We start from the raw sequence: 22227 nt of genomic DNA, 5'->3' as shown, positions 1-22227 counted from the left end.
TGGGTAGCAATCAAAAAGGAAAATAATTGCTAAAAACCAGAAAAGAAAATGGGTAATTTTATTATGCCGCTTCATAAATCCAGGACTCAGTTACATCTTAAATACAGCCTGCAAAAGAGTAACAAGGATGAAGAACGACCTTGTAGATTAAGACTTTGTCAGTCTGTAAAGTAAATGATTTAGGGGGAAAAAGAATACAGATATACAAAATCAAGAAGAACATAAGAGAGAATGGGTAAACAGCCTGTTCTAGCAGAAGAGCTATGGGGCACCAAACAAAACCAGGAATCAAGTACAAAATGAAAAACAGGAACTGACTCTCTATGCAACAGGGCAGCCCCATGTAGCTTACCCCTAAGAATGCTGTCAGTACTAAGATGTGATTTCTAGGGGAGGCTGTACAAGTACGAGGAAGAGGAATATTTTGAGGGGTCCTGAATGCACAGAAGTGCAACCCATGAAGTCCCTGTAGCTAAACATAGCTGGCAACTAGAATAATATTATTAGATTAAAGTAATTATACCTTCTCTGTTCTTAGATACTTCCACAGGAATCCATTTACAACCAATGACAGAGACAGAATCATCCAAGAATCACACATCATTGGTTTTACATTGTCTTTCCTTCCTCAGTGACTGACATCCTACTCCTGGTTGCTTCTCTTCTGGAGAAGCTCAAAACAGACAATGGGGGCTGCTGCAGGAAGTGAGCAGGCCTCTTCTGGAGACAAAAAGCCAACAGGCAAACCAGTCCCTCTGTTATGTATTCTCTGGAAGACCCTGAACCAGTCTTAGATGGGAGAGGGAGCAGAACCACCACTCACACTGCAAGCTTCTGTAAGCAATGGTTATGAACACACATAAGCGAAGCAGGAAGAGCAATCAGCTTTGTAGAATCTAGGAGACCAAAAGAGAGAAATAAGAAAGCGAGGAGGCTTAGGACAGTGAAACTGATCCAGAATCTAAACAAAAAAATGGGGATGATACGCAGGTGTGCATGTGAAATTCCGTAGCTGACCAGGGATCAAATATGGTGTTATACCCAGCACACACACGTGATGGTCAGGGCAGCTCAAAAATTGATATGCTAAATAGAGGAATTAATATTGGAAAATACACATTAAGCTTCTTAGGGATAATCAAAAGTTTGGAGTGAGTTAGCAGTACTGCAACAGCAGTAAAGGCTCTCTCTCTCTCCCTTGTAAAGCGACCGCATTTTAATACCCTGGGCCTAACGTGCCCGGGAGTTCCCTCTCCCAGCGCACCACCCTGGTTCCCGGTACCAGCACAGCCCGGCTGGGGCAGTTCACACGGCAGCGGCCTACCGAATTTCGGCGTCCCTACTGCCTCCTTTGCACCGCAAGCACCTTGTAAAACAGAACAAGTCAGCCAGCTACCTTGTTTTAGTTACACACTTTTACGTTTGGCTCCCCAAACCCCGCAAAGGTTGTGCCGTCGGGTGCACAAAGCCAGCCCGAGCCGTGCTTACCCGCCGGCCTGAGAGAGGCAGGAGGCCCCGACCCGGCACCGGGCTGACGGCGGTGGCTCCCAACGACAGCCACGGAGGCGGCACCGGCACCAGGCCGCGACTGGAAGCCACCCCACTGAAAGCACGGAACCCCCCCTACGCCGAGCCGGGACGCGGCAGCTCCCCCCCGGGCCGTCCCAGCCACCCGCCGCTTACGGGGACGAGCTCCTTTGTCGCCGGCCTCCGCAGCGCTCGCTTTCATCTTCCCGCGGAGTCACATCCTCCTCTCCACCCGCCGGCCGACCTGCGCCCAGGGTTCGGCAGGGCCGCTCAGCTCCCCTCCACCGGCGGCTCCAAGCCCTCCCTTCCCGCCGGGCTCCCGGCCCTCTCCGCCGCCGGGGCCGGCGCGGAGCTCCGAGCGGTGCCGCGCCTGACCTCCCCTCACGGGGCTTTCCCGCCTCCGCCGGCCCCGGCCCCGGCCCCGGCCCGCCGCGCGGGGCCTCGCTCCTCCTTCTCCTCCTCCCGCAGCGCGGCGCCCGCCGCCGACAGCGTTCCACCAACGGCCAGGCCGAGGGGCGGTAAGGCGCGGGCAGGCGGGGGCCGAGCGCTGGGGGCGGAGGGAGGAGCGCGGCGGGGTGAGGGGCGCGGAGCTGCGAAGGGAAGGGGACGAGGGGGCGGGAGGGAAAGGGGTCCCTCGGTGTGGGGGGCCGTTGCTGTGGGAGGCGGGGAGAGGGGCGCCGCCTCCCTCCCTCACCTCAGGGGCCGGGCGGGCCGGTGGGTGCCCTCCTCAGCAGGAATCTAGGGGAAGAGCCTCTCCGCTCGGCCCCGGCAAGGTGGGGAAGGGCCTTCCGAGGAGCAACTACCCGGTTCGGCGAGCTGCCGGTCCGCAGGCTCCCTCCTCCCCGCCCCGGGCGATCCCCGGCTCAAGGGCAGGGCAGATGGCGGGCCCGGCTTCACCCCCCGCGGCCGCGCCGGGGCTGGGGGGGGCCTGCCTGAGGAAGCTCCGCGCTGCCATTGCTTTGCCTCTGGAGATCACAGCCCGGTTGGTGCATATAAACGGATGATACATGCTGTTCTGGAAAGTGGTTTTGTTATAAAATAACTTAAAAATTATATTAAAAAATACTTCCCCCCCCCCGAATCAGAAGTTGTTAGTATCTGAGAGGCGGATCTTGTTTGATGAAGCTCAATCTTCCTTATCTTTTTTTTTTGTAACTTAGTAAAAATAGCAAAACGTGTTCCTGTAGATCAAATAAAAAGCTTAGATCAATGTAAACTAACAAAAATTACGACTGCACTTATGCACAATGTGCATTTTGAAAGATACGCCTTTACTGAGGATTTTATGTCCTGGAATGTTTTATTTTTTTTATTCTGTCCTGGCTAGTTGCAAATACTGGGAATATATCAGCTCCTTATTTTTAGATACTGTGAGTACATTCCTATGGGTTTGCAAGTTTGCCTGTGCAGCCACGCAGCAGGATTTGTTCAAGGCATTAGTACTTAATAGTAGCATTAAAACTAGTCAGTTGCTGTTCATTGCGTGAAGAGCTTGCCAGGGGATATAGTCATCACTAGTTGGCCGTGACTGTTGGATCAAGGAGACCTCTCTGGATTTTCTCACAGGAATGACAGAAGCGAGAGGAGGACTAGATGAATTATTCTGCTGTGCTACAGTTTATGGGCCGCAGGCTGGGAATTCGTCTTTGTACGGATTATTTACATGCTCCTAAACCCTTTGTTTCAGAAAGAGGTAATACATGTTAAATATTTAATGTGGTTTACAAAAAAATATAAACATTGTAATTCATGTAAGAACAATTTGAATGATTTATTGTCATTTCAAAAACTTAGATTATTTACAAAACATGGCACAAATACTCTAATTTCAAAAAATTACAGAGATGCTTGTATGCCAATAGAAAACTAATATTTACATTTTTGCTCCTTTTACATAACGTATTAATGAAAATTAAAGATATTTTTTTCCTTTGATTTTTCTGCAAGTTTTGAGCATAGTCTTGAAAAATGTTTTTCTGTTCCCTAACAGGTTTTTCTTCTCCAGAGATAAAGCCATGGCTGAAATGAGTGACAGCAATTTAGATAAACCAACCATTATTCAGCAAGCAATAGCCTCTTGTTGTGGAGCTATAATTACATCATTATTTGGTAAGGCAAACTATCAAGCTTGCCACAGAGAGAATCTTTGCAAAGTCATTACTCTTCAGTTTGACTCAGCATGATGTCTGCATATATATGGGCTATAAATTTCCACTAATACGTTAAACAAGGATCTTTTTGGATAGTTTTCTCTTTTTTTTTTTTTGTATTTTAACACTGTGGTTAGTTGAAATCTTTTCTGTCCCTGATAATCTTTAATCATTTTTGAAAATAAGAATAATTTTATTAACTTTTAATTTCTATGTCTTTTTTTCTCTTGGTGTAGTAATTCATTGCTTTCTTTCTGCAAGAAACAAAATTAATAACAAAAATTAATTTCCATACTTCCCGCTGCTTAAAAAATAGATTTTATATTAACGTCTACTTTACAGTACAAGACACAAATCCCGAAAGGCTGGTCCCTGTGAGATATCCCCTTCATGTTACCACTTCAGTAGTAATATTAATTTATTCTGCTGTGATGTCTTACACTGTCAAAGCCATTTATTGTTTGGGGTTTTTTTCTCCCTGAACATTGCTTTTAAGGATAGCTTTTTGTTAGTCTTTTAAACTTCTGGATAGTCTGTGGAATTCATCTTCTGCTTCATATTCAGTCATCTCACTCAGGACCTCCTCCCCCATGCGTATCTAAGGAGGCATTGGTTGGTTAGATTCAGCACTTCATGTCCCTTGGAGTTCTCCAAGCTCATTAGCTTATACGTCACATTTCAGTTGCGTTTTGGCTTAGCTAGCCGTTCTGACTTTTAACATGGATTATGCTGCACAATAATGTGCAGTTTTCTAAACATTATTTTGCCCCCACAAAATTTCGAAATTTTTACAAAACAGGATCTTACCAGGAACCTGTCAAATTCATAGTCTTTTCGTTCTGCCTTTTTACCATGTGTTCTGTGATGTTAAATAAAGTAGCAAGCAAAGCTACATCAGACCTGTGGAATTACCAACATGGATTTCAACTGTGTGTACACAGGATTCTAGAACAGTGTAAGGTGTTGGTATTTGAGACCTCATGAGGTACAGGAGACTGGCACCTTTCTGAAGTGACAGCTGGGAGACGATGCAGAATATGTGCAAGTGGCTAAAATGCTGCTGGATGCCAAACTTTAAGCCACTGAATTGAGCTGCAGGAATCACAATTAGATCCCTGCATTTAGATATGGAAATGTGAGCTGAGTATTCAACCTCCTATTAGTCAGCTGAGAGGCACCAGTAGAGAGCTAAGGTGCAAGTCTGTTGCCTGTGCATAGGAATGTGTTCAGTGAGACGTCGTAGATATTTGACTTAGCCTCTAGCTGCTGCTTAGTAAGTAAGGCTGTAGAGCCTGTATCATTTCTGTCAACTGTGTAGGTATTTTGGATACCTTAGAGATTCAGATGGCACTAGCTGCTTGTATGTAGGCAACTGAGTTGAGCCCTCAGTCAGTATAATCAGTAGAGGCTGGTCCAGCTGACCAGCCACTGCAGTGTTCAGCATGTCTAGGCCCGTAATAATTTTAAGGGCTGGAGGGGAAGCACTGAAATGTTCACTAAACCTTCACTTAACTTTTCAACAACTCTGAAGTTTTAGATCTTGTCTACATACAGCACAGAAGGAAAGTACGTCATGAGTTTAACATTTTTCTTTTGAACATCACTATTGCGATCAGTTTATTGGAAAAGAATAAACACATGAAAAATGCTGTATATTTTATGTGCTTGAGACCAAAATCTGATATCGTATGCCTTGTGGTATACCATTTATAAAAGATTAGCAGCACAGCAAAACAGCACAAGTTTTAGCACTTTCAGAGAAGATGACACAATGGTTTTTGGATGAGCTTTGTGTATCTCTAATACTTGTTGTCTGTGCAACTGTTAGTAAATTAGAAAAGATACATATGGTCACTTGCAAACCATATGGGATTTGTAATTCTCCTTTTTTTCCTCTGTCTGATAACATTGTAAAACAGGTCTCTTTTTTTCCTTCTGGAAAAAAAAAAAGTCATAGAAATTCATGGTAAGGCATCTGTACACTTGTACCTTTTCAAGGCATGCAGGGTGCTTCTAAATGACTTCTGTTTCATTTTAGTAACTCCTCTTGATGTTATCAAAACTCGACTGCAAGCCCAAACCAATCCATTCTCCAAAGGTAAATAAATGTGTATTGTAATGGAGGACACAGTTTGCTTTTTGCTGTTGTACTTAGCTAATAGTTGTCATAATGCTGAGCTACAGAATGTTTTTTTTTTGTTTTGCAATAGTTATATTTGTTTCTTCAGCGTAAGTGGGGGGGAAAAAGCAACACAGCAGTATGTATTGAATGTGCTAGTGAACAGACACAGGTGGAAAAAATAATCCCATAAATACATACTATTTTAAACAGGGGTTTTTTCTGTCTGTCTTAGTATTTTCATTGTGTCAGAAGGTACAACTATTACTGAGTTGAGTTTTTAAAAAAAGCTATTATAAATAACTGAATATTTCATCAGAGGGCTTATGGGATCAGGATGCTATATCAAAGTTCATCTCCTCCATAACCCAGAGACTTTTGAAAAAGAGTGGTAAGTTACCTAAGCCACTTGCCACTTGGGTTCTAAATAGATGAAGACATTGTGCACTCAAAGATATGCAAATGATTCCTACTATTAGTTGTAATTAATAAATGAGATTCAAAAGGATAGGAGATGACTGGTGCTCTATGTTGTATGCGGAGATGAATATTTGCAGTCACGCTTGCTGTAAATCAGGAAACATACTTGTGCCTTCTATCTTTTTTTTTTATAGTAAATTCTAAACCCTTCAGAAATCTGAAAATGTAAAGCTCAAAGTATGTTTTTGTAATGGCAATAATATTTTATCAAACAGGTTAAAAGTACATGATGTAGAAGAAATGAAAAACAAGTAGAGAGGATGATCTGGTATGAATACAGTCTGACCTAAGACATAATGCCTCCACTTGTAATGTGGATGCTGAGGATACTTAATAAAAGATTTAAAAGTCTGAAAGATGTTCACATATTTACATACAATAGTGACATTCAGGTCTTGTGTTCTTTTTAGCCTTGAGCAGATAGTAGTATAACATAAACATGTTCCCTGGAGCCTGTGAGGGCAGTTTCATTTAGTTTGGCACTCTGAGGAGTACATTTGTTCCCTTTTTCCTTTTACCTAATTTGTTATCGTTGACTTTCCAAAATTATTTTGCCCCTCAGTGTCTCACCAGAAATAAATCTGTGTTGCCATTATATCCAATTTGAAATTGCTGCTGAGTAAAAACAATTTTACGCATTAACTATATTCTTATACACCATTTTATTAGGAAAGTGTTTTGTATACTCCAATGGCCTTATGGATCATATATGTGTTTGTGAGAATGGGGACAGCAAAGCATGGTATAAAAAACCTGGGCATTTCAAAGGGACGTTGGTAAGAACATTTTACATTTATATAAAACTGTATGTTAAAAACATTTTTAAGTGGCATACTGGAAATTTATTGTTTGTTTTCAAGTTCTGGTAGAATCTGTTACCATTACAGAGGGTGTTTGTGTGGTTACACTGTAATTGATATGGTGATTAATGATACCTTCTACTTTTACTCATTGAGAGTTAATTGCTACATGCCTAGAACTTTTGTTATGTATTAAAAAAATATTTTAGTGGATTATTTTAAGAAAGTTTCCACAAGTTGCTGCTATGTTGTATTAGTTCTGAAAATAACTTATTCACAGGGCTGTCAGTTACTGATAAAAACTTGCTACTTTGGTCTTTTAAAGATGGAAGGAAATTCTTAATTTCAGTCATACAAATATTTCTCTTCAGGTCAGTGGAACTATTGGTGTCATTAAATATGATAGCTAGAGTTAGCAGTTTAAAAACTGGGATGTTGCAATGATAAGCCATTTTAGAAACATATGTTTTAATACATTAATTTTATGTTCTGACAGATAAAATATATTACTGAGTACAAAAGTTTGTAGCTAATTATTGCTCTTTGCCTGGTTGTATTTTTAGGATGCATTTGTGAAAATTATTCAAATAGAGGGAATTAAGTCACTGTGGAGTGGACTTCCCCCAACACTGTAAGTTAAATATTTTTTTTTTTGGTAACATGTTACAAGTTATCATTAAAAGAAAAATTACTTCATTATTTAGACAAATTAGTGTGTTTATTTCTAAGTGATTTTAAAAATTTGGTAAATTCTGAAGTTACAGATAATGATGTAATCAGTTCAGTCAGAAACATCTAGCGACAGTGTAATTTTTGCTACATCTTGAGACTTCTCCTTGCAAGTTCTTTGATATATTCTCAGGAGTTAAGCAAAAAGACTTTTCATTCTGCCTTTTAGAGATGGCATCCTTACTGTACCTGTCCCCTTGATAGCATCATCGAATCATAGGATCGAACTTGATTGTTAGAGAGTGCTAGTGTTTGATAGATAAGTGCTATCTATTAGCTTGTTACTAATGACTTGCAATAAGCAACACAGCTGTTTCCACAGACACTCTAGCGTTACACCTCATTACCTTTACTTAATTTTTTTAAAATATCTAACTAGAATCTTCTTTATTCCAGAGAACTTTTTTGGTTTTTATCCTATCCAACATTGTCACGGGAAACAGATCATTCATTTTGTCTCTACAAGAACAATTTATGTATTTAAACACTGTCATCAGATCTCTTCCTGCTCTTCTCTTTAGGCTAAACACCACCCAAGTGTTTTATCTTTTTATTTATATTAACCTGATACAGGTAGTAATTAATACCTCTATCATTATGTCCTCCTCCATAAACAGTCCAAGAAAGTGATCAAATCTAACACGTATATTGAAGTTGTATTCTTGTAAGACACGAAGTATTGCCCAGTGGGACAGCACTGGTACATTTCTGATTTGCAGTGCTCAGTATATAGGCACAAAAAAAGGAAAGCATGGTGGAGCTCAGGCCTTGTTATTTATCCTGCAGCATGTGGCAATTTCAGTATGTAAATCTTTAGGCCTAACTGAACTAAGAGGTCTGTATTTCAGCCATGACAGAGAGGTTTTTCCTTCAACTCGTGTTCTGTACTCCAGCAAAGAACCAGCTTCTTGACTGGAGAGAGGTATACAGTTTTTAAAAGAAAATCTATACTATGGCTTGTTGGTTTTCCAAGCATGAGAGTCTTCACTGTTTTTTGGTAATGATGGTACATGCTATATTGGCACAGACATAATGCAGAAATGTAATTGCCATTTTATAGTAAGGTGTGGTGTGTTACCCTTACGCTGAATGATTATAAGATCTAGCTGCTGTTATTATAGTCTGTACTATGCTGGAATGGAAAAAGCTTATATTTACTCATCCCACATTGTCTTTCAAGTAGTGAGAATTTTAAGTGTTGATTAAGATAGAGAAAATACTCTCCAATTGTTAAATGAATAAAACATTAAGGTTAGTAGCTACTTCCATAATGTTTTGTTTGGTTGCGTCATATTCAGATCTTTCAATTCCATTCCTTTATCAAAATAGTTCTGAAGCTGACATAAAATAGATTTTGACTGAGATAATCCACCAGCATTGCACTTATATTTTTTCCTAATGAAATGAAAAACCAGAAAACTGGGAAATCCATGAATTTGAAACTCTGAACTAGAGGCAGTGAATCAAAGCCATGGGATTAATGCTTTTTCTTCATCCGTAACACATAGCTGGAGATTTAACTTTTCCTTATTTAAGCAAAATATCCCTACAGGATGGTTGACTTTATGCTCCTGCTTTCCTCGTATTAATTTAGATTCCCTCTCTTATATTTTAGAATAATGGCACTTCCTACCACAGTAATCTACTTTACCTGCTATGACCAACTGAGTGAAGCTCTGAAATCTAGACTAGGAAAGGATGATGAACACATTCCAGTTCTTGCAGGTTCCTTAAGCAGATGTAAGTTGTCATCTGTTAAAGAGAAAACTGAAATAAAATACCTGAATACCTGTATGCTGTTTTCTTGTTTTGTTTTGTTTTTAAAGTAAATTTGCTGTGGCTTTAAATGGGGGATAATATTACGTGGAGCTGAGCACAGGAAGGAATACTGTAATTACGCAGTATTTCTTGGGCAACATAACCTTCTGACCCGTAATAATGTGCTGTTACACTTTCACTATGTTTGTAATTTGTTCAAAATTTTATATTTCTAGACTTCTACCAAGGACAGTTTAATTTAAGTCTGTTCTGTCGTGAATCTAATAATAAACATAATTCTTTTTATAATGGAAGCTACATAGGTAATTACAAGGAAAATGAAATTGAGCTTGTACTGGTTTTACTGCTGTATGATGTAAAGGGGACTGAATTTGTTTTTTTATTTTCTTACTTTTGTTTATCCTTTTCCTCATCTGTTTTTGTAGAAGTAGCTCAGGTCATATATTTCTGGGCTTTCTTAGAGGACTCAGAGGATGTAGTTCCATATTCCACTTGTGACAGCTAAGAGGGGGACTGAAAGACTAGTGGAAAAAGAATTGTTATTCTGTAGTGATGTGGCAAATCGTTCTTATTAGGCTGCTCCAGATTTTAAATTCACATGTCAAAGAAACCTTATCCCAGCAACAGGAGATAAGTTCTTGGATATAGTAAAATCGTTAAAGTCTGTTACATGTGTGATGGGAGCTCATTAGTGGTGGTGACTCACTGATCTTTCCACAAGGTGCAAGGGAGTTGCTTTATCAGATACAGATTGCCTGCTAAATATTCTTGAGAGATTAAAATAAGAATAGCAAAGAAATCAATAGAAATCAATAAAAGCTTAATCTGCAACCATCGTTTCTGTCCTTAATAAAAAAACCCCCAAGCTGATGTTCTTCAAGTTACACTTAAAAACTGCAATTATTGAAAATTAATATTTATAAGTACTTTAAATTTTCAGCCTATTTTTATAATAAATCTGGAAATGAGGATTCCTAACATGTTACATGGATTACAATGTGCCAGTATTGAAAAACAGCAGGTAGCTTGAGTGCCCAGAAAGTTTAGGTACTGTGAATAGATACGGTATTCTTATCTGTAAAGGAAACTTACTTTGGGAATTATTTCAAGGAAAATGGGAATGTTGAAAGGAATAAAGTATATAAAGCAAAGTGAGACCTGACTTTAGTGTTCCGAAAATATTAATAGTAAATGTTGATTTTAAAAAAAGCCCATATTTTTCTCATTTGTAGTTGGTTCAGTTACTGTAGTGAGCCCCCTGGAGCTGATCAGAACTAGAATGCAGTATCGCAGTTTGTCCTACAATCAACTGTACACGTGCATCACCAGTAAAGTGGCTACAGACGGATGGTTTTCCCTGTGGAGGGGCTGGAGTTCTACTGTTCTGAGAGATGTTCCTTTCTCAGGTAGGATTTATTTTCCATGCAAATTTGTGTTATATCAGAAGATCTGTTTATGTGTAACTCTTTTAGACTTTTTCTCTGCTTTTAGGTAATTTTAATAGTTAGCTTTAAGAATAACTGAGTTTTACTTGTTCTTTTTTGAGTGCTTTTATTTATAAATTCTTTGAGGACCTGATTTCCCCCTTCCCCCGCATTTTGTTTGTGGATACCAGCTAGGATTCATTGTTGTGTTCCCTTTCTCTGTACTTAGGCTGTTTCTTCTCATCTTTAGCTTATGCAATGACTGTTTTTGAAGAGTTTGAGTAGGAAAATTTCTCTGTGATATGTATAATGGCTATTTCCTTATAGAGAAACATGCTGTATCTAAGTGTTCTGATACTTAATTTTGAAAATATGTATAGAGAGTGACACAGTAGTGCCTTCAGGAATTTTTGTTAGCAAGATGAATTAGTTTGTATAATTGCTCCAAAAACCATGAAGCTAGAGCACCATAGACTACCACTTGTTAGTGAAGCTCCAAAGCTGAAAGTCTAGAAGAAGAAAAGTCTGATACAGAGCATGGCTAGGGCTGTTCCTTAAGATAACTAGGACAGAGAAGATCACGTGTTTTCCCTTTTTGTCACAACTCTGCTATGTCGTGAGCTAGAGAGGAGACTGCTGAAGGACTTGTTAATGCCAGCGGTGAAAGCCCCTGCCTCTTTGAGGCCCATTTTTGTCAGGACGCTTGTGGATCATCAGGCATCAATTGTACTTGAAGCAGTTTCTGTCCTTTGGATAGTACCAGGAATAACACTTTTGAACACCTTGTGGTGGCTTAGAAGAATGCTTCAAACCCATTTTTGGAGGTAGAGAACCCTTGAAATATTTGATCTGCTACCTTTGTTCTCCTACTTCATTCTTAAAATAATCTGACATCTAATTTAATCTGTGGTTCCAAACAGTCTAGTGAACCAATCATTGGGTTGGACTCCTATGGGATTTGAGCACATTCTGGTGTGCACCTGGAGTACATTTTAAATTGGCTGTGAACCAAACCAATGCATGGCAGGTGGAGGTGATTAGGATATTTAGTTAAAAATTGCACTTAGCAGTTAAGTGAGTTAACAGAACTAAGTTATTTCAGCCATTTTCAGAATAAATAATACTCTGTTTTCTTTCACTTTGATACTGGTAGGTGTTTGAAGATTGTGGTTGGACTGTATTTCCTGCTTAAGGATCCTGTTACTTGAAGGAACTTAATTTAGCCTTCTGTGATAGGGAAGGCTTCTGAACCAATGGAAACATGCCTTCTCTAAGGCTAAAGATAACTGTCGGAATTCATCTGAACCTTTTTCTCCAAGTGCTTCCTGTTCAATATTTATTTTTTAATATACTTATTTTTCTTCTCTGCCAAATGGCATCTTTCTCTTAGCCTGCTCTGCTAAGCTTTGTAAGGGAACCCTGAAGTTCTTCATCTAATTTTGGTTGTTTGACTTCAAGTAGAAACTCTTGTTCTCTTACTGCTTTTTGTCTGTTGCAACGTGGCAGGAGCTAGTCATCTTCCTCCCCTCCACTGGTTTTAACAGAGTGGGAAGATCAGAGGACTGTGAGAGAGTGTATAAGGCAGGGCGCTGTGGTGATGAGTGTGTTCTTCTCAGCCCTTTTCAGATTCTTGCAGCCATGCCTGTGGTTCCTCTACCAGTCCAAAACATCCTCGCTTTTAAGTCCGTCTCCACACTGCTCTGGCATCCACCTCACAGCCAGCGGGCACTTGTCTGTGCCCAGTACTTTGTAGACATCATGAGGTGCTGGAAAGGTAGAGACACGGGTTAACAGGCAGCTACTGCCTTATAGGGTAAGGACTAAAGGACTATTGATAAAGAGCCAGAAGTGAGCAGGCAATTTGACGCCTGAGTAAAGGGAAATGTATTTAAAAATCCCACAAAATTAAATGCCACAAAACTGTGATAATATAAAGTTAAGGGTGTCTAATGCTGCCTAATGCCTTTTCCAAATGTGTTTTCTGATTATTTTTTCCTTATAAATACTCTATGCATTAAGATATGCTCCCTTATTACCTTCAATCTTAGCTCTTCTGTTTGAATGCCCAAGAGCATCGTGGTTTCTGGTATTCTTACAGCACAGTCTGCGCCTTTGCTGCAGTTAGCTCAAGTTCACTCTTTCAAGGAGAATTAAAATTATTGTAACAATCTGTATTGAGAAAGCAGCTCTTCTGTGAAAACAGCACAGCATGACTCAAGCAGCACAGCGTGATTAGAATCCTGCTGCGTTACTAGCACAAGTATGAATGATAAGCTTCAAGCCGTGTACCTTGGGAGGCTAGCTAGACTGAATAAAAATTAAACTGAGCGTTTATAAGCATAAGAACTGGGTTAACAATAATACTCGAGTCATTCTTTAAGCAGAGTTGCAGAGAATATAAACATAAAAGGAAAGGAAAGGAGTCCTGCAGGTGCTTAAGCGAAGTTTTGGATTTAGATAATATATATTAAATTAGGGTTATGTACATTTCAACAGCAGGTTTTCCTCAAACCCTGAGAATGCCTCTGAGATACTGCCTACATTTACTTTTGCAAAATGTCGGATGCCAGGCATATGTGCTGGCAGCCTTCATGCAAGAAAATACTTTAATATTTCTCTGCTGGCACAACTGGCAGAACTCAGTGCTGAATGAGGCACAGTTATCTTTCAGGATATGCAGCCGTCATTTGCAGTGTTTATTTGACCAACTGCCACAAGGAATCACTCTATAATTCATCCCTGTAGCATATAGTTTAAAGAGTTTTAGTTAGAATACAGAAAGAGTGCAGTTTAGTGCAGAAGGCAAAACCAGAAACAGATGTTTTTCCTAATAGTTGTTTGTCAGACTTGCCTTTGACAGTCCTCACAGAGGCATTCCCCCCTTGATAATTTCAGAGAGGAAAATTGTATTTCTTGATTCTCTCAGAATTAAATTTGACACTCTGTCCCCCTGAAGAGTATGAGGCAATCTGGAGCAACCTTTCTTTTTGTGTGAAACACGTTTTTGTAGAATTAGTGAGATCTATGAAATGTGTGAAATATGCCTGAAAACATAGCAAATAATTAGAAGCCTACGTTTTGATTTGTGTTAAATTGAATTTTAAAAAAATCAGTGTGTGAGTTTTGTAGTGCTTGGGTTAGGTTGTATTATCATAGGGGTTACTTCATGGGAATGACAAAATGGGTAGGCTAACTTGTATCATATGAAGAAATTTGGAATATGGGGATGAGGGGAACAATGCAGTCTGTCCATGGATCATCACAGAGAATACTTTTACTTTACTTTCAGCTCTTGTTTCTTGTGTTGCCGCAGTAGAATTCTTACATCCGTACTTGATAAAAGAATTTCAGTATTTGACATACAAATGTGTTGTAAAGCAAGTTTATTTTTTTTATAACCCTAGCAATATATTGGTATAATTATGAACGTTTCAAGAAGAAGATGTGTAAGGAAGTTGGTGCACATGAACCAACATTTCTTATTGCTTTTACTTCAGGAGCAGCATCTGGCTCTGTAAGTATATATTTTTGTTTCTAGTACTACTCCTTATTGCCACTACTGAAGTATTTAAAAGAGGAATGATTTTATATTAATTTCTCAGAAATGGTGTATGTATTCGGGTGCACCGACTTCAAATACACATGGCCTGGCATTCAAGCTGATTAGGTATATCTCAATGAATTACAGTGTTCTGAAATACAAGACTTTTAATAATATCAGGTGCATGGAATATCAAATCTAGTTTTAAATTGAGTGCACTTTAATTTAAAAATGTTAATTAAATTTTAATTGTTTGTGCTCTAACTTTAAAACTGATTTCTTTTCTTGATAGATTGCAGCTGTCATAACTCTGCCATTTGATGTAGTGAAAACGCATAGGCAGACTCAACTTTGGGAGAGTGAGACCTTAAAAAGTAAGTTGCTGGTAAGGAGAAAAAAAGCGTATAACATTTGGAAAAATAAAACCTAGTGTTTGAATATATAGACTTTCGGTAAGAATTTTAAATATTTGTCTTGTCTTTTAAAGTTTATCTAAAAATTCTATCACTGAGGCCTTTTTTCTTCTCCAAGTTGTAATATCTCGTAGGATGTTTTTTATCTCCTGGGATAAATACAGTATTTTTCATTAATGGCATGGAGGAGGGAAAAGGTGGGAGTTCAGTACCATTTAGGTTAATAAGATTGTTTAAAATATAAACTGCAAAATCCATAGCTATTACATTTAGGCAGACCAACTGCAAATTTGTATACATTTAAGCAAGCTATATTTAAATAGGAAAAATTTAATTTCTTAGAAAATATTCAGGTGAACAGCGATCTATTGAAAAAGACTTTTGAGTTGATAAAAATAACATGATAAAATGTTTGCACATTCACTGCCACTTGGTCCTTCATAACAATACTCTTTTGTTAAATATTAGGTTAGAGGAGAAAGGACTGTGCTCAGGTTGTGTATTTTTACCTCCTTTTTGTGTGATTTCAAATAACTTATTTTTGAGAGCATATTAGTGAATATCCTAACAGCTTTAAAGGATGAAAGAGCAATGAAGTGTCTTTTTTGTTCTGCGTTCAGTAGAGCACCACTGTGTTTTATACAAATTCAAGTTGTATCTAAAAACTTTTTCTTCCGTTGCGTGGGGCCTGGACCAGTGAGGGCCTTTCATTAATGTTAGATCATGGCTTTAAGATTACAGACGAGTAAAAAGGCTGAGTACCCAAACAGTTTCTGCTTAGAAACTAATTTGAAGGCCCTAGTTCACAAAGATCTTATGAAAACTTAGTGCTCAGTTTTTGGCATGAGCTTTCATTCTCTCAGGTAAATGATTTTTTTCTGGTATAGTTCTTGAAAAAACTTATTTATATTTCATTGCAGAACAGACAAAGATCAAAAAAGCTTTAAATAGAAATAGTTACTGTGTTTCAGTTCTTTCCTTGTGCTGATGAACGTAAGAATTCATTGCTAATACCACTTTGAATCACAAGCTGCCCTATATTTATTAGGCTGATATTAACTAGATTAATATATATTTAAAATTTCATTATGGTTATCTGTAACTTGTACTAGTTTAATTCTTTCCAAACCCAGTTACTGTTAGAGTTGGACACTGACTATGCATCTACATATTGTCTCTCTGTGGCTGCAAAAATATTTTGCAGCTTCCAGATGCTGTGGGATGTTCCTGCTGAGTGGATCCTATGAAACTGTTTTAAATTTCATCTAGGAAAAAATTTCTTAACCACTTTCATGTTATGGATCAATGAAAACAGTACGTGCAGAGTGAAGTAGCACAAAAAAATTCCTCCATTTACAACAGTTGTGTATGTCTGCAATGCAGATTGCTTCTTGATGCTGCTGCATTTAGGTTGCTTATAGTATCTGATTTAGCTCTACAAGGGACTGTGATCCACACCTCATACTTTCTTAAACTAACTTATAAATTTAGGGGGGATTTGATTTTTGTAAACTCAGGCATAAGGTGTAGTGTCCTAGCTTAATTATTATATTCATTCTTATGATTTATTCTTATGATATCAATTCTCAAAACCTACCTTTAGATTTACCTTTAGTTTACCATAAAGGCAAGTTCTTGATTAAAAATCTGAATTTTGATGGTCTTCCAGCGGCACGTGTAAAGTGACATAGAGAGGGACCGGCTCATTTGAAAGCTAGGTGACTTTTTTCAACTGTATCAGTTACTCTAGTAAGGAATATTTTCTCTGTTCATACCTCTTACTCCAGGCGTTACTACAGGTTCTTCCATGTCATGCTGTTTTAACTTGAGTCTTGTATGAATTTGCATACTGTATGAATTTAACATCCTGTATGAATAGTATGGATAAGATTAACATAAAATTAATTAAACCTAATAATTACATCTGAAGTGACTGTCTCTGATTTTTAAAAATATTTTTCTGTGGCATTGTATATATTGCTTAATTCACTGTTTTCTTGTACTGTATTGAGTTCCACAGAGGGACTGTACATCAACCTGGGCAGCTATGAGGAAAATTGTCGCTAAAAATGGGATTACTGGATTATTTGCTGGTAAATCTTTTTATATCTTTCTAAAAAAACTCTGACTAGAGAGAAAGTTTTTTAATCACTACCAAGTGATTATAGATGTTAACATGCATAAATTATGTAGTATTTCCATCTCTGTGAACACTCTTAGTTACGGACTAGTTTGTATATATAAAGCAACAGACATGCATACATACAGAGAGAATTTTGGTAATCTCTTCACAAATTACTAAAATACAGCTGTCAAAGATGGACATGATATCTTAAAAAATAGAGGTATTGGGCTTGACAAATATGGCTGTATTGGCAATTAAAAATGGTGGGAAAAGGTTCAGGAAATAGGTCTTTTCAAATTGAAATAATTTGTTGATTTCATAAACTATAACACTTGGGTTTTTCAGAAAGAATTTGTACAAAGGAAGTTTAATGGATTGTAGGTTTGGAAGCTACAGTATGGACGTGTTTCTAGGCTGAGAAAGCTTCTTAGATGCAGTTTTTAGTCCAGTGCTAAAAATTTCCAAACGGTCACTATTGTTGCAGCACCTATATTTAGGAATAGCCATGCCAATTTTTGTTCTTCATCTCATACTAGTTTCTACGCTCAATGTTTTTGGTTCTTTCTGTCTTAGAAACAGAGTTTAAGCTTCAGTGGTATTTTTCTGTCTCCCCTTCCTAGTCTTCAAAGAAGATGCATTATTGAGAAACCAAGAAATCTGAGTACGGAATAGATATTTTGAAGTAGAATTCACATAATAAAATACTATAATTGGCCTGTGAATACTAGGCCCAGGATAGATCCCATCTATCCTATGATGCACTCATTTTAAGTTGGACTTCGATGCAGTTTTTTACAGAGGACTCTAAGATATGGCAGTTATATTAGTATTTGTTTGCTAGGTGGGAGTAATTATGTCAAATAAACATCCCAGCAGATATCCTGAGTTCTTGAGACACAAAGAACTCTACATCATATAATTTATCCCTTTTTGATCTCTCAGTTTTTTCTTTCTGAGAGTCTACTTCAAGTGGAAATGCTTGTGTTCTGAATGGAGGGCATTTTTACAGTAGATTTGTCTATGCCTTGTTGTTTCATAGAGGAATGGGGGTGTTGAGGCCTAATTTGAATGGGGGAGGCTGAAAGTTTTCATCCCTGGCTTCAAGAGTAGTAGTATGGTGACTACGGAGCCATTCGAGAAAAGCTGATATGGTCCTCTGGCTTTTCTAGATGGTTTTTTTGTACCTTACAGAAAGTCATATTTTGTATCATACCTTCCAAAATACTTGTGCTTCACTGTGGTTCATCACCATTATCAAATTTGTCTTAATAAACATCAGAGTGTTTAGCAAGAGGTCTGCAGTCATTTCAGCCCATATCAAATGAAATAGAGTATTTTTTCCTGGATGACGGCTTGATACGAGGTTCCAAGTTCCTCCAACCTACCTATTCCTAAACATTCTTCCACCATTCAAAGAAATGCATTTCATGGTGAGTGCTTATAAGTTTTGCTCCATACTGCTCAGTCCACGATTCATATCCAAGTAAATATGAATATGGAGGTTACTGTGTTCCAGTTTGGGAGTGTGCAGGTATGCTGTGCTGTGATTATCAGTTAACGGAGGTCTTTGAGACCTGCCCTCCACAAGTGCCCTCGCTATCTACCTTCTCTCCCGTTCCTGTATTGTGACTGAGTGAGAATTAAGAGGAAACGCAGGTGGTGCTCGGCATTTCCCACTCTGTGCACCTGAGTATGCACAAAGGCAGTCTGGCATTACCACAACGTTTGACAGGGACTGAGAGAATAAGAGTTTCCAGCCTCCTGTCACAGTGCAAAGGGATATTCACAGCGTGAATGTTCAAGCTGATTACACATCCTCAGGAATTCTAGTTACTGGTTCATATCTTTTTGTGAAGAACTACTATCATTGATCAAACAAAAGCAAATCATTACCTGGGTGTGAAACTTTGCCTTGTTGAATATGTACATTCAGGTAGTTCTGTCAATAATTTACTAGCACAAGTATCACCAGACTAAAACCGTATCACTTCATAACTAAACTGTTTTTGAAGTGTTTTGCTTTCAAATAACCTCCTTTCTATGTATAGCAACCAGAGATTGAAAATTGAACATTGAATGTATGTAAAATGCTCATAGTCACAAAATGCTCTTGGCTTTCTGTGTGCCCACTTCAGGATGCTCAGCTCCCTAAGGTTCCTTATTTCCCAGTACCGCTCGTTCAGCCCCCCGCACACCCTTCTCCCAGGCTGTCAGGGAAGACATTCCCATACGTTTCTATCTTCAGCAAGTTCTACCTGATGGCCAAGGCTGCTGTTGTCCTGGTCTGTGGAATGGCTGAGGCAATACTCTGCTGTTGCCATGCACAGAAGTCCTCAGTGATGCACAGGTGTTGTCCTGCGTGCCTGGCAGCCTAAGGAGGAAATGACAAGATATTGAGATTAAAATGGTACTGAGATAAAAGCCTATAGCAGTTCATACTTAAACAACTGCAAGAGACGTTCCAAGCCCAAGACGCTTACCAGTGTTGACAGCACTGCATTGCTTCATTGGGGTTCCTCGTGTGAATGGCCACATAGTTGAAGACTTGCAAGACTTGTTTATGTTTGCTGAAAGAGAATAAACGGCTTTACTTGCTGTACAGCGATGACATAGATGGGTAACAGGATTAGCGTGTTTCAGAGCACTGCTGCCAGCAGAATGCACGACATTACAAAATATCAATATTACTAGATATTTTGGGTGGAATGTAGTTCATAGATTTTTCGGATACCTACCTTTAGGTCTTGACATGTGAGTAACGGAGTGTAGAGACATTCTCTTGATCAGCCACCCCCTCAGTTCAGTCACCCACGTGTAGGTGAGATGACTTGAGGGTATTCTGCCCGCTTCCTTCCGAAGGGACACAAGTTTTCCGTAGGTTACGTGTCATCTGCACTAGCGCCATGCAAACGTCTTTGCATTTCAAATGGGAGTAGATGGCTGTGTGCAGACAAGTGGATTCAGCCTGATTTTCCTACCTCTAAGTAAGCTGAATCACTTCCTACACTTTGCTGACAAGATCACAGACAATTGTAATGGGAGACATTTAACACTGAAATCCTGTTGTTTATACACATGACCAGGATCCATCTATTTCAGTAAAGGTGCTGTAGGTCTCAGGAGCCGGTGGCAAGGGAATCCCTCTTTTTACTTAACAGTTGGCTTGAAGGGCTGGGGCACATACCTATGGCAGAGGGCCCAGCCCAGCATGGTACTTGAGCCCTTTTCTCCCTAACTTTAGCCATTTCAGGATTCGGGGCTTCCTGAACCTCTTGTCCCACCGAGAGGCCACATGCTTGTCCCACGTGAGACAAGTGCCACAAATCCCACAGTGCCCCCACTGACAGGGCACGCGGTCTGTGTCCAGGGCCACCTCTTCTGTGCTGGAGCAAAGGAACCCTGCAGGTCAAGGTGCTCCACCTCCGTGGAGAGGCAGAAGGGACAGAGGCACAATGGGCTTTAGCCAGGCAGGTCACGCAGCACGGCGGAGGTGAGCACGTAAGGTTATTACAGTGGTAATACCTACAGCCAGTCATTTCAGCATTTTATGGAGCGGTAGAATCCCAGTTCTACCCTGATCCACTATGGTATCAACATATCACGACCACTGAACAGTACTGCAGCACTTCAGTCTGAAAACAAATGACAGTGAAATGACAGTGAATGCTTTCCTTTCTCTTCTGGGCAGGTATTATTCCACGGCTGTTTAAAGTTGCTCCTGCTTGCGCCATAATGATCAGCACATATGAATATGGAAAGTCTTTCTTTTCTCATTTAAATGAAAAAATGAACCAACGTCCTTAATTCTCCTTCATCCGATTGTGTGAAGTCAAAATCTATGGTGAAACGTATTGTGCCAAATTTGAATCCGTCAAGGCATTTTCTAGAATTAACAGTAAATTTCTGCCATTACCATTTCGTAACTAAATACAACTTCATTTTTAACTGTTTCACAAAGGATAAATTTACTTTTTTCTTGAGACAAAGAAAATACACATGACCTTTAAACTATCTTCAGAGATTTGTAACTTCTCTTGCAGCTAGAGAGAAAAAAGAAAAAAAAGGAGAAAGAAAAATAATAAAAAAGGTGCTCTGACTGTTCTTCAGTGATGATTAACAGGTGAAAAAATTCAGGCTGGACACAGCAATGAAAAATAACTTCCACTGTATTAATTTTCAGTCTGACAAAAGATTTTTTCTTGGGTTTTTAAAATGATGTCTAGAAATGTTTTGGGCTTCCAATTATAGATGATTATTCCTCTGTAAGGAGGTTGATATACAATGAATTCAATAAATGCTTATTTATTCTTGCTTAATACATATTTAGTTCTGTGCATGTTTGTTATTTTCAGCTCTATGTTTTGTGTAAATGCATATTATAAAATAGTCTTTGGCATCTTCTCAGGTTTATTTAAAATGAAAAATGCTTTAAGGTCAAACTGGAAAAAATACATTGTGCTCATTAGAAACCCAGAGAGCCTGGTGAATACATTGATAGACGCTGCCGTGGCTTCTTCGTTTAAGGTAACGCTCTAAGAAATTAAAGCACAGCCAGGCGCTGAGGACAAGTGCCTGTGCAGGTGTTCTGGAGAAACGCCTCCTCGCACACTTTTGGGCAGCACAAGCTGTCGCTGCCACAAAGCTCCGAGGCAGGGCCAGGCTCCCTGCTGGGGAGCATCCCCATACACGGTTTGTGTGGGAGCACCTGGTTCTGAAGGCCAGGTCTGGTGGCATAAGCACAGGTGGTTCCAAGTGGTTGCATTTTATGTTTTGCATATTTTAACAAGGGGTGTGCTGATACAAAAGCAACTCAGTAGTCAGGTCATTAAGACACCAACGTTTGGTTGTGCTTTACCCAAGAAATGGACTTTGGTCCTATTCTACTATGAAGAAGGCATCCCAGCCTGTGTCCAGCCTCGGTGAAGATTCATCATGTGCTGAAAAAAGCTCTAGTTGGAAAGATGTTCGGTACAAAGTTACAGCATAAGGTGCAGGACAGAAGTACTGCCACAGGAGATACTTGACACTGTTCCCCCATTGTGACTTTCAAAGTAATTTTACACTACGACTTCAAAATAAGGCCTAAGAGAAAGAAAGTAGTAACAGCAGATTTTTGGACCCCATTGAATGAAATGCAGCA

General features: G+C 39.3%; 2 protein-coding genes across 11 annotated transcripts in view; one reads left to right on the top strand and one right to left on the bottom strand.

Moving 5' to 3' along the window:
• DBF4 (DBF4-CDC7 kinase regulatory subunit) overlaps nucleotides 1-20906 on the bottom strand; it is a 35094-nt gene extending 14188 nt beyond the window's left edge. Inside the window, exons 1-3 of one of the 5 annotated variants that reach the window (XM_063324774.1) lie at nucleotides 19823-20905; nucleotides 19568-19654; nucleotides 19343-19458 (exon numbers count right to left, since the gene is read on the bottom strand). In XM_063324774.1, the coding sequence (XP_063180844.1) occupies nucleotides 19343-19458; nucleotides 19568-19587 (136 nt within the window). In that variant the 5' untranslated portion in view covers nucleotides 19588-19654; nucleotides 19823-20905. The other 4 variants (XM_063324776.1, XM_063324775.1, XM_063324778.1 and 1 more) reach the window with 4 other exon arrangements.
• On the top strand, nucleotides 1937-21401 carry SLC25A40 (solute carrier family 25 member 40). Of its 6 annotated transcripts, none has more exons than XM_063324781.1 (12): nucleotides 1937-2045; nucleotides 3094-3220; nucleotides 3518-3636; nucleotides 5716-5775; nucleotides 6946-7052; nucleotides 7640-7707; nucleotides 9421-9545; nucleotides 10817-10990; nucleotides 14413-14522; nucleotides 14842-14934; nucleotides 16983-17055; nucleotides 20776-21396. In XM_063324781.1, the coding sequence occupies exons 3-12, from the start codon at nucleotides 3543-3545 to the stop codon at nucleotides 20889-20891; spliced, it is 1020 nt and encodes a 339-aa protein (XP_063180851.1). In that variant the 5' UTR covers nucleotides 1937-2045; nucleotides 3094-3220; nucleotides 3518-3542; the 3' UTR covers nucleotides 20892-21396. The 6 variants fall into 6 exon arrangements, with proteins under 6 accessions (XP_063180851.1, XP_063180855.1, XP_063180856.1 ...); XM_063324785.1 differs by having other exon boundaries at nucleotides 16975-17055; nucleotides 20776-21394; XM_063324786.1 differs by having other exon boundaries at nucleotides 14842-14923; nucleotides 20776-21393.
• Nucleotides 21402-22227: the final 826 nt, after the last annotated feature.

Source organism: Chroicocephalus ridibundus, chromosome 2 (assembly GCF_963924245.1).
Source record: "Chroicocephalus ridibundus chromosome 2, bChrRid1.1, whole genome shotgun sequence".
NCBI lineage: Eukaryota > Metazoa > Chordata > Aves > Charadriiformes > Laridae > Chroicocephalus > Chroicocephalus ridibundus.
Note: the sequence above shows the minus strand (reverse complement) of the source record. Positions and strands in the feature narration are given on the sequence as shown.